The sequence below is a fragment of the Hippoglossus stenolepis genome, chromosome 3 (assembly GCF_022539355.2).
Source record: "Hippoglossus stenolepis isolate QCI-W04-F060 chromosome 3, HSTE1.2, whole genome shotgun sequence".
Lineage (NCBI taxonomy): Eukaryota > Metazoa > Chordata > Actinopteri > Pleuronectiformes > Pleuronectidae > Hippoglossus > Hippoglossus stenolepis.
In genome coordinates, this window is record NC_061485.1 from 6,395,007 (window position 1) to 6,409,220 (window position 14,214).

General features: G+C 43.4%; 1 protein-coding gene across 7 annotated transcripts in view; it reads right to left on the bottom strand.

Moving 5' to 3' along the window:
- Nucleotides 1–4,096: 4,096 nt before the first annotated feature.
- ephb2b (eph receptor B2b) overlaps nt 4,097–14,214 on the bottom strand; it is a 123,605-nt gene continuing 113,487 nt past the window's right edge. For 4 of the 7 annotated variants that reach the window (XM_035152128.2, XM_035152126.2, XM_035152127.2 and 1 more), the window contains exons 14-16: nt 11,917–12,152; nt 10,905–11,060; nt 4,097–9,000 (exon numbers count right to left, since the gene is read on the bottom strand). In XM_035152128.2, coding sequence (XP_035008019.1) covers nt 8,892–9,000; nt 10,905–11,060; nt 11,917–12,152 — 501 coding nt within the window. In that variant the 3' untranslated portion in view covers nt 4,097–8,891. Of the gene's footprint in view, nt 9,001–10,900; nt 11,061–11,916; nt 12,153–14,214 lie in introns of those variants that run through there. The other 3 variants (XM_035152130.2, XM_035152129.2, XM_035152131.1) reach the window with 2 other exon arrangements.

The window sequence follows — 14,214 nt, forward strand, 5'->3', positions numbered from 1 at the left end:
ATTTGAAGTGAGACTTGTGTATGGAGCTCAGGAGGTGGTGTGGTTTCAGGGCCTCAGAAGTGACACAGATGCCCCCTGTCTCTCTCCGAGCCGCTGAGTCTCGCCTCCATGTTCTTCGCCCTCCTGCTGCTGGAGGCAGAGTCGGAGCTCGGGCCCTAAAACCCACCGAGAGTGTTTTTTTTCTTCGCTGAGAAACGGGGGAGAGATCCGCCCAACGCGATGTGGCATCTGTGGCTTGTGTAACTCAAGTGGAAGGGAATTAAGCAGAGAGAGTGGTGGAGGGACTCTAAAAGCAGTCACCCAGAGTTCACGTCTCTTTGTGTTGCAGCGAAGAAGAAAAACAATCTTCAACTTTGATGTGCCGCCACTTTTCCCTCTGACGACGTCACAGTATTTATCGTGAGGGGAAGCGGACATGTGGAGCACAAAATGGAGTCGTTTCATTCTCCGTGGCCTGGGCAGGTTATTTCTGCACGTTAGTATCGTCTCACACGTGAATATTCATTTTAATCACGTTTCTCTCTGGACGTTTTTGTCAGCGAAAAAAAAAAAAAAATGTAAAAACTTGGCCATTTCACGTCATTAACGAGAACAAGAAATACGTCCGTCCTTGAAAAAATGGCTCCCGTTTAAAAAGTTGCTTCGATTTTTTTTTCCCAGCCCGAGCCAACAATGTGCGCAACGTGGAATCAAACATGTTTTTTATTTACAGCCAAGGGCCCCGCGAGCTCCACATCAGGTCCCGGCCTCGCTCTCCGTACCTGCTGGGCCGTATTAACCGGAGCCTGAGTCCAGTTAGACTTGGATGTAATTCTCCCAAAACCTCCAGCCCATGTCCACATTTCTTGGACGCATTAATTCATCAATCCAGACAAAAGGTCTTTTAGCCGTCTGTGCTGCATTAGCCACTGTCTCGTAACTCTCCTCGAATCTGGCTCCCAGGGTCCAACTCCTGAGCTTCTTGCCAATTAAGGGCAGTTGTATGGTAAGCAGATCCATTCCTCCTGTGCCTGGAGGAGTCACTATGTCTTATTTCATTCTAACTCCGCTCTCCATCATGTGTCAGGACCGGGACATGACGGCAATGGCTTGTGACACTTCTGACCCATTTCGGGGGGTTCGAGTCGGTGAACTCTTCTTCACTCGCTCGCACCAGGACATAATGTCCTCGTGGGTTGTTTTTTTTTTGTCTCGTCTCACAGTCGCCATTATAAGGGAGATTTGCAGTGACCTCCCCGTGTCCCGGACTGTGAGACGGCCAGAGACGCAGCGGACAACCTGATGGACACAACCTGGAAAACAAGCTGGAGGCCCGACGTGCTTCATATGACCTGATGTGTAAAGGTTCAGTTTATGATCATATTTTAACGTTTTTATTAGTTTCTTCTTACGTCAGGAAACATTTCTAAAGACATATTTCATCGCCAGGTTACAATAAAAAATATCTAACTTCTCTTCATCTGGAACCAAATCCATTCATTAACAACTTATTAACATTTGCATCCGCTGACTTGATGTTTTATTAGAGTGAAAAACCCTATAACTCGTCATTATTATTATTGAATTACTCATTTTCTCAGTTTGTTTGGTCCAGATTTAGCTCCAGCTGCTCTGCATCTGGTTTTCAGCCGCAGTAAAACTGGAAGTAAATGAGTGACTGGTTTACCATTAATTACTGCTACTTCACTTCAAACAATTTTTTATTACGGTGCTAAAGTATTTCAGAAAACTCAGTCTATACCAATTTAATGTGCTTTAAAAGATCTTGTCGCTGTTTATGCACAGACGGGAGGATTTTCCCACAGTCTTTGGGTTTTCACAAATCTCTTTAGAATAACTCAAAAAGAAGAGTTCGATTTTTTAAGAAATTTTAGTTGCGATTGCACACTGTAAAATTGTTTTATATTAAACCTTAAAACAAAAACAAAGAAATAATTAAATTGTCATTCATCTGGCGTCAATTCAACAGAAATGTCCTGATGGTGACATTTGATTTTTTAATGAAACTATACAATTCAACCATAAATGAATCTCTAGTTTATAGTGCATCAGAAAACATGCTACATTCATACATACGAGGATCTTTTCTCCAAATCCATATTATTCCAAGCAGCTGCAACTCAGTTAGTTTCCACTAAAGTGACCTAATCCATAAATAACCTCTGACGGTAACACCAGGGTCAGAGCGTGTTTACCACCGATTCTTCTTCCTGTATTTGTTTCAACACACATCAGGTTCGACGGGAGCTGAGACGGACACTCGGGACCATACAGCTGTGATTTATGGCTCATACGCAGAGGAGCGGTCGACACAGATCCCTCCGACGCTCGCTCCGGCGTCGCTCAGGCCCGTGAAGTGTTTGTCCACCTGCCTGCGACTCCGACATGTCGTGAAATAACGCGTTTCCAGCTCCGGTAGCTGCACAAATATCACCTGGAACTATGGCTACTGTTTGATATGTAATCAATCACATCACACTCTGTAATCGGCGCTCACACCCTCCTCCCCTCCCCTCCCCTCCCCCACGTCGTACATCATGACCCTCAGGCCTCCCTCTCTCTCTCCCCCTCCCTCTCTCTCAGGCTTTGTTCCCAGCCGTGGAGGCCCAGAGAGTCGAGAAGGTGTAAGAAGGTGCAGGGACTCGCGGGTGGTCGAGACAAGCAGCAGAAAAGGCTTTTGGCATACCAGCAGAGTCCTCCCCCCCCACACCCCCCCACACCCTATCCCACCCGCTGAACTCCTGAACCCCTCTCCTCGCGCGGGTAAACCTTTAACACACGCGCCATTCTCCGCCGGGTCAGTCTGGGGTCCCCAGCCTTTCACACGTCGGCCGCTAATGAGGTTTCAAAATCTCGGGGCAAGGTGAAGGGAGCCTGACCCCCCGCTCGAGAAGCCGGGTTGTCGGAGAGGCGGCGGCACCGTCGGTCAAATCACTTCTGACATAAACCCACAGAACAATGTGCAGCGGTCTGGCTCTGGGGAAACACTGAGAAGTGCCGTGAGCTCACAGTGTTTCTTTCCACCTCAGACGTCCACTACACACACGCTTTTTCTTTTTTTTTAACGCCGGCTCTTTGGTAAGTTCCAACGTGCTGATTTGAAATGTGGCTTTTGTGGATTCTGAGAAAATTCGGCATTTTAATTACTTTCTCACAAAAAACATTTTCAACTAAAGCCAACTTTTTTAGCACTGGTCAGCTAAAGTGAAAATCAACACTGTGGTTGTTTTTGGTGCGAAATCCAAAGAGCTGCAGCATCTTCCAGTCGTTTTCTAATGATGTGTGTGAACAGTGGTTTGAACTTGAGTTTGTAAGTTGCAATCACAGACTGAAATGAATGTTTGTTAGAAAACACTGGAAACTTTCTAAAACTCAAAACGTTCAAAACAATAAGAAGCTTTTTTTAAGTTTTGAGACTGGACAGATAGAAATGTTGTTTAACTGTTAATTTTATACTTTTAAAACGTGTGATTCTACTTGAAAATCACCACCATACTTGGTGTAGAAAATGTGGAATAAATAAATATTTATTTCAATACAACATATTAACATTTATTTGAGGAAAAAAACATCTTTGCTTGCTTCATATGAATATCAATTTAATACATTATAATATGCCGCACGAAGGAACGTTTACCTCATTAGAAAGCATAAATTCTAAAGCTAAGATGGAAGCTGAGCTAGTTAGTTTTAGCAGATTAGATTTAGCCATTAGCCTCATTCACTTACAAACTGAATTACTGACATGCCAGTTCAATAAGTTTTATTTAGACAAACGGAGGGGGAAGAGTTTAATTTAACAGTTATTGAAAATCTGATAAACTTTTAATCACCAGCAGCATTTAAATTAAATTAAATAATTTAAAATATGTTGCAAAATGTAGCCTCTGTCTCATATTCTGACCAGTTCAGGTTTTGCTTTGTCATCTTCCTTAAAAAATAAAATATTAAAATGTTGATTCACATGTTCTGGTTCTTATCCAATTAACTTGAGAAATAAAAATAACACTAAAACACTGAGAATTAATATACAAATTAATATAATGTTAATAAAACACTAAATTAAATAAATAAACAATAAATAACTCTGCACTTGTTTTAATAACAGATCTTATTTTTATTGAGGAGAGTCAAGTTGGGCTTTCCATTTTTAGAAAATAAACCAATGACAATATTACAAATAATGAAATTGTTACATCATTCACAGGGTTACAGTCAATATACATTTATACAGAAATACAGGATGTCCCACATCAGTCACAGTGGTCTGAACCGGCACTGGTCTATAACGTGGGCTTCAACAAACCAGGGGGACGTGTGGAGCTCCCCCGCCTGCACTAACCAACGGCCGGAGTGGTGGTGGTGGTGGGCTGGAGGCAGGGACGGGTAAACAGAGTGGGAACACTGGGACGTACGGGGGGACGTGGCAGTGGCAGGGTGCTGTAGTGGTACGAGTCTGTCTGAGCATGTGTCCCCAACACTGGAGCTCTGCCGGCTGCAGCACTCACAGACCACCTGGACCTGAGGTCGGGCCAACGTGCTACATGTGACCACCACAGCAGTAGAGGGCGCTCTGGTGCTTCGCGCAGCAGCCGTGGCACAGGGAGCCATTTTCTGTCTGCTACAACAGGAGGCCTCTTGCTCCGACCATGCTGTCGTTGGGTGGCGTTCAAACGAAGCCCAGTGGGTACGAGCTGGCACAGTTTCTGTTTACGCACACTATCATGTAGCCGTAACACTGAGACTTAACGGTTTTTCTCCGTCCTTCAAATATTGGCACGCGGCGAGGACAGGGCTGACTGGTTTTTACTTTTGCTTCACAGATGTAAGAGGAGAACGTACAGAATGTTTGGCTGAAAAGTTGCAGTATAGGCAGACGTTATGTGAAACCGTCACGAGTGTCAGAACCGTATTGCGTCTACTTCCATTTCCAGAGGAGAACTCTAAAAAAAAAAAGTCTTGAAACTAAAGAAACTGGAGTCTGAATGTGTAGATGACGTAGTTTTGGTGCTATAAAACTATGAAATTTTGCAATAAAACTACATCTGTAAAGTTAAATACATATTTTTTTTTCTTCTGGGAAGTGAAAAAGCTGTAAAGAAATGTTTTGGAAGGGAAACAAGCCACTGAACTGAAAAGGTGAAAACACCTTTCTGTACACAAAACATATTGATTTGAGATAAAGCAGATTTTAATCTGTCAGTGATCCAAAATTCATATACATATATATATTTATATATATATATGTGACTGCAGTTTTGCACTGTAAAAACATTTACAGTTATGGATAAAAATGTCCCTTGAATGAAATATTCAGTCTGATCTCAGGGAGGCGATTAAAGAATAATCACCACATCAAGTAAAAAACCCTTTGAGAGATTTGCCCACCATATTTTTTTATGAATTGTACCAGATGAATTAGTTACTGGGTTTGTTTAACACCGGAGTTTTTCACAGCTTGGGCTTTGGTGTAAAATGAGTAGCCAGGGAAACCAGAATCTGTTGAAACATGAAGAGGACAGACGTGATTTCGTCTCCCTCTGATCACTGCTCAGCCCTGAGCTGCGACAATACGTCTCTTTTTGTGACATCAAAATAATACGATACATAAATACTTCATGCAGTGCTTCCAAAACACTCCACATTCAATTCAAGCTCCTTCAGATTCAACTGGAAACAACAAAGTAACCCTTCAGCCGGGACTGGAAGTCTCTTAGCTGCAAGAAAAGAAAGAAACATCTTCTTCAGCATTATTTTATGTCTGCCCACCCAGTTGAGTGGGGTTCCTTGAAGCACAGTTCAAGGATAATTGCTTGATTAATAACTCTGCGTCTTGGCAGTGTCCATGGACAAGCATCTGAATGAGCTGTAATAGGCCTGGAGCAGAAAATCTCTGGTCCTGCGCGGACTTCAGATTAATTTCTTGAACAACATTAAGTGTTTTTCCTGCAGACGGAATATTTGCTGCACCACGAGAAGACGTACAGCCTCAGCCTCGCTAAATAAAACTGATGAGCTGTTAAGTGTGGCGACATGGAAAAGGAAGACAGTCTGAAGCTCTGTAAAAAAAAAAAAAAAATGCATGTTGGCATCAGTGGCATTTAGGTCACAGCATCACTTTTCTCCGGCTTCGCTGCTATGACTAACAGCTCATGATCTCCTCCTCCACTTTTATACATTATAAAAGCTTCCAGGAAAAGATTCCTTCGTATGTGTTGCACTGCATATGAAAATATAAAAAGGGAGGATTATGGGGCACAAAGAGAATTAAAAAAAGATTTCAGCCAGGGACCGTGGAAGGTGGGACGACAAGGCTGCAGTAACTGAGGTTTCTCTCTTTCTTTAACCGGGGCTTTGGTGCTCAAGCTGTCTGTAGTGAAACCAGAAGAAGTCGGGTCCAGATCAGAGGATTTGGTGAGCCCGAACCTGGAAGCATTGTTTTATCAGGACAACACAAGATCCAACCGCCTCACTGATGGGCGTCAGCGACGATGCTCTCAAACTCGCACAGACACGACCAGACAACTGCCGAAAGCCGACAGCGAGGAGATCAGTGGGGGCGGCGGACAGGTGGTCCGACAAGCATGGATGTGATCAAGGGGGGAGAGAGAGAGAGAGGGAATCAGTGCCTGGACAGAGCGGCTGTGATCGGGGTGGGGCCGCCCCGCTGCGACCGGGCACATCTGACCGATGACTCACAGCTGGACGTCCGTGTCTGGCTGTCAGGTCTCAGAGCAGGGCCCAGTAGGAGCTCTGCTCGGCCGGTATCATTTACCGGCTGCATACATAACCCCCACCCCCACCCCCCTCCTGATTTAGCATCTCCGGGGAATCGTTGCATTGCTACGAACTCCATCTTTCACCCCCGTGACCCTTACACCAGGTTAGCGACGACAACACAAACAATAACTGACAGTTCTGTACTCGTGCGACAGCTTCGTTCACAGGAAACCAAACAATAAATGCATACACTGTCTCCGAAATGAAATCAAAACCTGTTACAGGGGGAAAAAAAGCGGTTTTATCTACACGTTTCTTTTTTTGTCTTTTTTTTGTGCACCAACATGATTCATTTTCCCAAAAAAATTAGTTCAAAAGCATTTGTGGAGGATCCAGAGTGTTTGTTCGGAGTCAAACAGGAGACTCAGTGCAGAAAAAAAAATTCTAAAAAGTCATAATAATAATAACAATAATAACAATCCAATAATATCCATACAGAAATTGCAATAAAATAACACGTTGCATTTTTTGTGTGTAATTCAACAAACGCCTGATTGTAAAAAGTCTACCTGTGACCGTGTGGGTAAAATAACCACGTGTGCTATTAAAACTTTAATACTTTAAAACATTAAAAAAAAAAAGTCTTTTCAAAAAGGAAAAAAATTGGAAGAAGCAGAAAGAGTGAATATAATGCAGCCACACTGTATTCTGTAAAGTGTGTCAAATCCAAGCTCTTAACCAAACAGAGAGTTTTCTAGTAATTGAATCAAATCAAAGCACTGTGAAATTAACCACTCACTCAGCATGCGATCAAACACGAGTCCCGACTCTCCCGGAGCCACCGCTGCCTTGAGCACGTGGTGCGCATGTGCTGAAGCGTGTGCACAGACAACGCTGCAGATGAGGGAGGACGCTGGAACAGGACATCCTGTACGCACGTGGACGTCGATGTATTCATGTTTTGTTGTTGTTTTTTTTTTTCTCCTCACAAACTACTTTTTTTCACACAATCGGGACAGAAACCGACGATGACGAACATAAATCCTCCCGGCAGTCGGCTCGTCTGCTTCCTGTACTGATCAGCTCCAACGTCTCTGAGTCGTCACGTTCCGACAGGTTTCAAGTGCATCTGATATTTACAGTACAGGACCATGATGGGGGTGGGGAGGGGGGGTGGGGGTGCAAAGACAGGGAAGAGTTCTATTTGGCAGGCTGTGAATATTTCACCGTGAAAGAAAAACAAATGAAAACAAAAGAAACTCGTCTATCGTGAGAAGGAAGCATGGTGAGAGGGAAAATCTCCGTCACAAAATTTCACACAATATAGAAAAATTACTTGCAATGAGAGAAATTGTTTGTTTTTTTAGTGTTTTTTTCTTTTTTCATGATTGTTGATCAGTCTGAATGAAGGTTGTTTTGACATCAGTCTATGTCAAAAGTTGTCCGTTTCTTTTTATTGTATTTTCTCTCCTGGGGAAACAGCTGGAAGTGCACGTTGGGTCCCTCGCTCTCCTCCGCGTCACAGAGAACTCCGTTTCCTCACGATGTCCCCAAAACTAAAAACGACAAAGACCGTCTCCTCGCCTCCTCGAGGACGTTTTCCTCAACTCTTCCTTGTTTCTTTCTTTTTTTTTTTTGCCCTTTTAAAGGGTAGCTTTCCTACTCAGTTCATCTAGTGTAACAACCTTATATCATCTATAAATGTAGATAAACTCCTTGTTGCCTTTTCATCAGTTTTTTTTTTCTTTAAAAAAAATTCTTTACAAAATTAGCAGGAAAAAACAAAAACAAAACCAAAACAATAAAATGTTCAACATCAAATGAAAATTGGTGGAAGATTGAAAAAAAAAAAGGTGGTGTAGCTGGTCACTTCTAACCTCCCGTGTTTCTGGCTCCAGAGGTGGGTCGGCCGTCTGACGCCTCATCACATGGAGTTCCAATTCCAAGGATGGAGGGAGAGTCAGGGTGAGGGGATAAGAGGAGGAGGAGGGAGGGAGGTGGAGAGGGGAACGAGGGATGAATGGTAGTCTGGTGGGAGGACCAGACGCACTGTCACGCGAAATAAAAAAAGAGAAAAAACATCCACTCCACCCTCTGCACCCAGAACCCTGCATCCCGACCGCCTTCTCCCTCCCTCCCCCTCTCCACCGCCTCCACTCTGCTCGGAAGGGTCAAACCTCCACCGACTGGATCTGGTTCATCTGTGCCCGCATCATCTGGACGCTGTTGAGGATCTTCTTTTGATGGCCTGCTAATGTCACACCGACCCTCAGGATGTCCCTGTGATGAGAGACAGAAGCCAATGTTACCACACACTCTAAACAGTCACTCCAGCCATCTATCATCTATCTGTCCGTCTTCATTCATATCAAAAGGTCTCTGAGTGGGGGGGGGGGGACCCAACAACTTAACACAACAATGAGAAAACAAAAAGATAATATGAGAGCGAAACATATGGAGGAGTGACAGGAGGTCCAGCAGAATAACATCACGGCAGAGATGACACGAGACGCTGCCATTTTGCTGAGAAACAGCTGCTGGGTTCCTCCATCTTTTGAAGCCAGGAAGCTTATATAACCAGAAAATATGATCGTGAATGATTGAATGTGAGTTTAGTGCGTTTTGAAGAGAGAAACGTCCTGACTGATGTGGTGAAAGCCCTCCAACATCGCTTTGACCCGAGTCTTTCATAAACACAACAGACAGATACCTTAATAAAAAGCAAGTTCCACTTTGCATCTGCTTCATCATCATCATCACAAACTCACTGTTTGTTGGACACTTTCTCCCTAAAGCTCCTGTTGCTCCAGATGAAACGTCCACAAACACCCACCAACATCTGGTTTTTCTCTTTACAGGTTCAACTGGCATTCAGCTGTAGTCACAGGTATTTATTGGCGCAGAAGCCAATTGGCAGTGGCACCTGGTTGGACACACTAGTTTTCCCTATTCCGCACTCAGACGTCTCTCTTTCTAACACTGTGACGCACCTGTCACCAGCTGCCCACGCTGCCGTTAAACCAGAAACTATATATTATTTTAATATAGTCTATGAGCTACACACAGGACCACAGATGCCTGAGTTGTGGTCACTGTTCGTCTGGTTGCTTGCACTGCGTGAGGCGCAGGTTGATCCGAGCTCTACTTTTCACATGGCGGCAGAGGCGACCACCAATCAAATCGTTTTTTAAAACAAACATCCAAGAGGAGGCAGAAGCAGCTGGTGAACCTGGTGAGTGCTACTGGTGTGTGACACTTCTCTTTAGTGTCGCGTTGACAGGTAACATGGCACGTTGTGTGTGTCCCGAGCATGAAACTGGGATCGTTGTCGTTATGGGAATGGCACCAGCACCAAGTGTGGGACATGCCCCCCCCTCCAGGCGTTATTGAAACTGATATGCGGGTCATGAGAGTTTGTTGCACTTTTTGCAAGAGTGAGGAGAGCCTCAAAACACATTTACTGACAAAAGCGTCTCACACGGATTCTCAGATATTATGTGCATTCTTATATATTTCGTTCCGTATATTTTACAGAGTTTCAGTGGAGTATGTTCTTATACTTTTTATATCGTGTCCGATACGTTAACAAGAATTCTCCCAGGCTGGGATCAATACATCGATCGATCCATTCATCAACCAATGGACGAGATGAGACTTTACCCATCTGTTCAGCAGCGAGCAGAAAACTCATCTGCACACAACTCATTCTGGTGTAAAAAGGTACGAGACAATACAATTCATTTCACCTGAATCTCAACAGTAATCGTGCTTATTGGATAAATCCATTACCATCTGTTTTGTTCAGAGAACAGAGGCTCAACATCTCTGTGGGTTCATCTCTGGCTCGTGATACTGTTTCATGGACAGGAAATGATTTTTATCTGTTTCTCCACAGGTGGCATTCTTAATACGATTACATCTTGTGTTTTTGAAGGAGCTTTCTGAACACATGGCACAGAAGAAAGGGCCACATTGATGACTTCCAGCTCTCGAGCCCACTGTTCAGCCTTGAAACGGAAATATTACGATCTGCTAATTACATGCAGAGCAGCTAGTGTGTTTTACAACGGGCCAGAGGCAGAGTCTGGTGCTCGTTCAGGTTTTTAAGAATAGAAGAGACGCAGCAAATCCACTTCTTCAGACTTCTGCACAGACACAGAACAGCAGGACTCATCAACACTTACTCCATGGTCATCTGAGACACCACATCAAATGTAGAGAAGTCTGCACTGGCGAAATTGTCTTTGTACTGGCCCATCTTGATGGCGTCCAGCCACTCGTCCACAGTGCTGAAGCTGGAGAAGTCGGGGATGCTGCGGTCCAGGAGAGGCAGATGAACACTGAGGGGGGGGAATACAAGCAGAAGTTATTAAGAGTCGTGATAATACAAAGTGGCAGGTCTAACATCACAGGCAATCCAGACCACCTGTGTATGATTCAGACCTTAATTATTACATTACAGTTTCAAAAGACGAGGCAGAACTCAGAGAATCCCGTGAACCATGAGCCAATGTTTTCCAAACTGATTCTTCATAAAAGTATATTTTCCAAATGAAGTGATAGGCTTCAGGGAGCCAATATATCCACTCAGCGTCTGTGGAAAATCTGGCCCTCGGTCCTGCACTCCACCACAAATGAAAGTACAGACGGGGGCATAATGGAAATCAGTAAACCCTGGCTCTCAAAGGAAACTAACACCCAGAGCAGAAATGCTTCAAACTGTTTTGTTTTGAAAATGGCAAAAACTGCTTCTATCCCGGATTCGCCCGAAGCGTTCGTGGGAAGGATTTGATCTATCAAACCAAAAGGCTTTAATTTACATAACCACTCGGCGCCAGGAGAAACAAGAGACACAGTGTACGGCAAAAAGTGAACCGTGCCGTGGATGCCACTGTCGCAGGAGCATGAATTTCCTGTTGGGAAGAGGAAAGCCTTTGCGTCAGGAGAAATTCACATGCGTGATATTGCTGTAGATGTTATCCACATCAATGTGAAGTGATGCTAAAACCAGCAGCCCGTCCTGTGGGACGTCCACAGAGACGAGATGAAACACACATGCCAATACCGCACAGAGAGCGAGGAAAAGAGAAAAGAAAACACATTTAACAGTGGACAACGCCATGTGTAATGACGAGTGTTGCAGACGCAAGTAAATCCCATAAATCACAGTGAATCGAGAGTCTTCCTGCCGCTCACCCAGAAGATAGCGGAGTCATGGCCTTTAGCGTGTTGGGGTTGCGGATCATCTTGTCGAGGTTGTTGACGATCTGGCTGAACTTGGGCCGGTTGTTTCGGTCTTTCTGCCAACAGTCCAACATGAGCTGGTGGAGCGCGCTGGGACAGTCCATGGGCGGGGGCAGTCGGTAGTCCTGCTCTATGGCGTTGATTACCTGCAGGGGGAGACACAGATCTCTAAGGGTTGCTATGAGGCTCTACAAAGGAGAGGTGGAGTGATGGGGAAAGGGAGCGTACAATCCAGTGATGGAAGAAGTACTCAGATCCTTCAACTTAGGTAAATAAAACTGCAAAAATACTTCATTACAAGTAAAAATGCTGCATTCAAAATCAAGAAGTGTTTGCAAAAGAAAATGGGACCTATCACATAAAAAAAAATTCTTTCTGCCCTTATAATATCATATTTTACTTTATTAATTACTTTGTTTTATATTTGTTTTGTAAAGTTTGTAATTTACCTCATGTCCGTTTATTTTTTTTGCTTAAACGAATCGTAATTTTTTGTTTGTCTTCTGCTTATTTGTCTCTATGTTTTGCTTTTACTTAATTGATGTTGTCTACATCATGATAACTGTTTAAAACATGTAGTTTGTTGTTTATTGTTAAATGATTTTGGACTATTCATAAGCACCGAAAAATGTATTTAATAAATAAATGCCAAAAATACAGCCTTTCATTGTCACAGCTGGTCGAGGCGGAGTTACTTAGGTGGAGCTATAATTTTAACCTTTACATACAGTTGTTCAGGTCACTCCAGAAGTTTGGGTTCCCTCTAAAGGATCACGGGATAAATCTGAAGGGGTCATATGAAGGTCTGGGATTTCTCAAAGTTCTTTATGAAATACCGAATTTTTTAAAAATAAAATCATGTGAAAGGTTTAGAGGGTAAATAACTTGACAGAACCGCTGTCAACTCATATAAATGTCAGAAACTTGACAAGTGGCCATGAGACACTGCTTTTTTTTCTTTCTGCACAAACTGAAGAGATTGGAAACCATTGGTTTAATCTTTCACAGGGTTCACTGACTGTGAACAGTAGCTGTTTCTCTGTGAAATGTTTTGGAGAAGATGGAAACACTCAAGTAAAGAACAAGTACCTTAAAACTGTATTTGAGTAAAAATTACTCTTCACCACAGATATGATCCAACTGGAAAACATCTGTATAAATATCATCAGCTTATAACAAATATTTTTTATGAGGGTTCATGAATAAAATCCCTGATTCAAGTGACGTTCACAACAATCGTTATTCATCTCATGTGAAGTGAATGTCGGCGCCAACGCTTTTTCTTCTCATGAACACACAACAAGAGCATCTGTGCTTCTCACCATGAGTGAAAACAACTGCTGTGTTGCTGCAACAGTCAAAACTGTTAATGATAAAAACATGAATACATGAAATCATTATAAATAGATATAAACTAACATGTATTTGAGCAACAACCACGGCATCGCTTCTGCACGTGAAGACTTGTTAAACACCAGTTAGGTCGTTAAGAACATAAATCGTATTCTGGCGACTTCACATTTCCACTTGAACTCCGCCAGCAGTGACCTCATCCGTGGCCCTTACATCGTATTTAACGCTCTCTCTCCACAAAGCCACATTAAAGATATTTTTGACTCGGGCCGGGGATGTTGCTGGTCAGGGGCCACACAGAGGTGGTGGGCGGTTAACAGAGCGAAACAACCTGGAGGACACTTGTGATGAGGACTCGAATCCCTTGCTCATTATCAGGGCCATTAAAGAAGCTCCATTCAGACCCGGATTAATTTCATTCATGAGACCTCCAAACGAGGACCCCGACGGAGCAGAAACACTATCTGAAGCTACTAATAAGATAACCGTTGAGGTCCTCTGTCCCTCTTAGCACATTAGCGTTCTCACTTTCAATTTGAAACTATTTTCATTATCTCTCTCCCCATAATGTGCTCTCTCCTCGGCTACCCAGAGGGAGATAGGAAATGGAGGCTCCAGTCAAGAGCAGAAATTGTCCACTGCGCACTGCTGTGCATTTCAAATGATCTGATTATGGCTCTGTGGTGAGAGCGGGGGAATTTTCATATGAAAGCCATGTGTAAAACCCGCTGTTTGGCTAAGGGAAAGCAGATAAATGACCAAATGTATCTCTGAGGAGTTTGAAGCTTAGATGAAACTCTGAAGTAATAAATGTCTGCATGTGGTGAAGCATTGTTTAAAGAAATTGCTAATAAATTGGACCTTAGAATCAGCAGCAAGTTTAAAAATGAGTAAAGG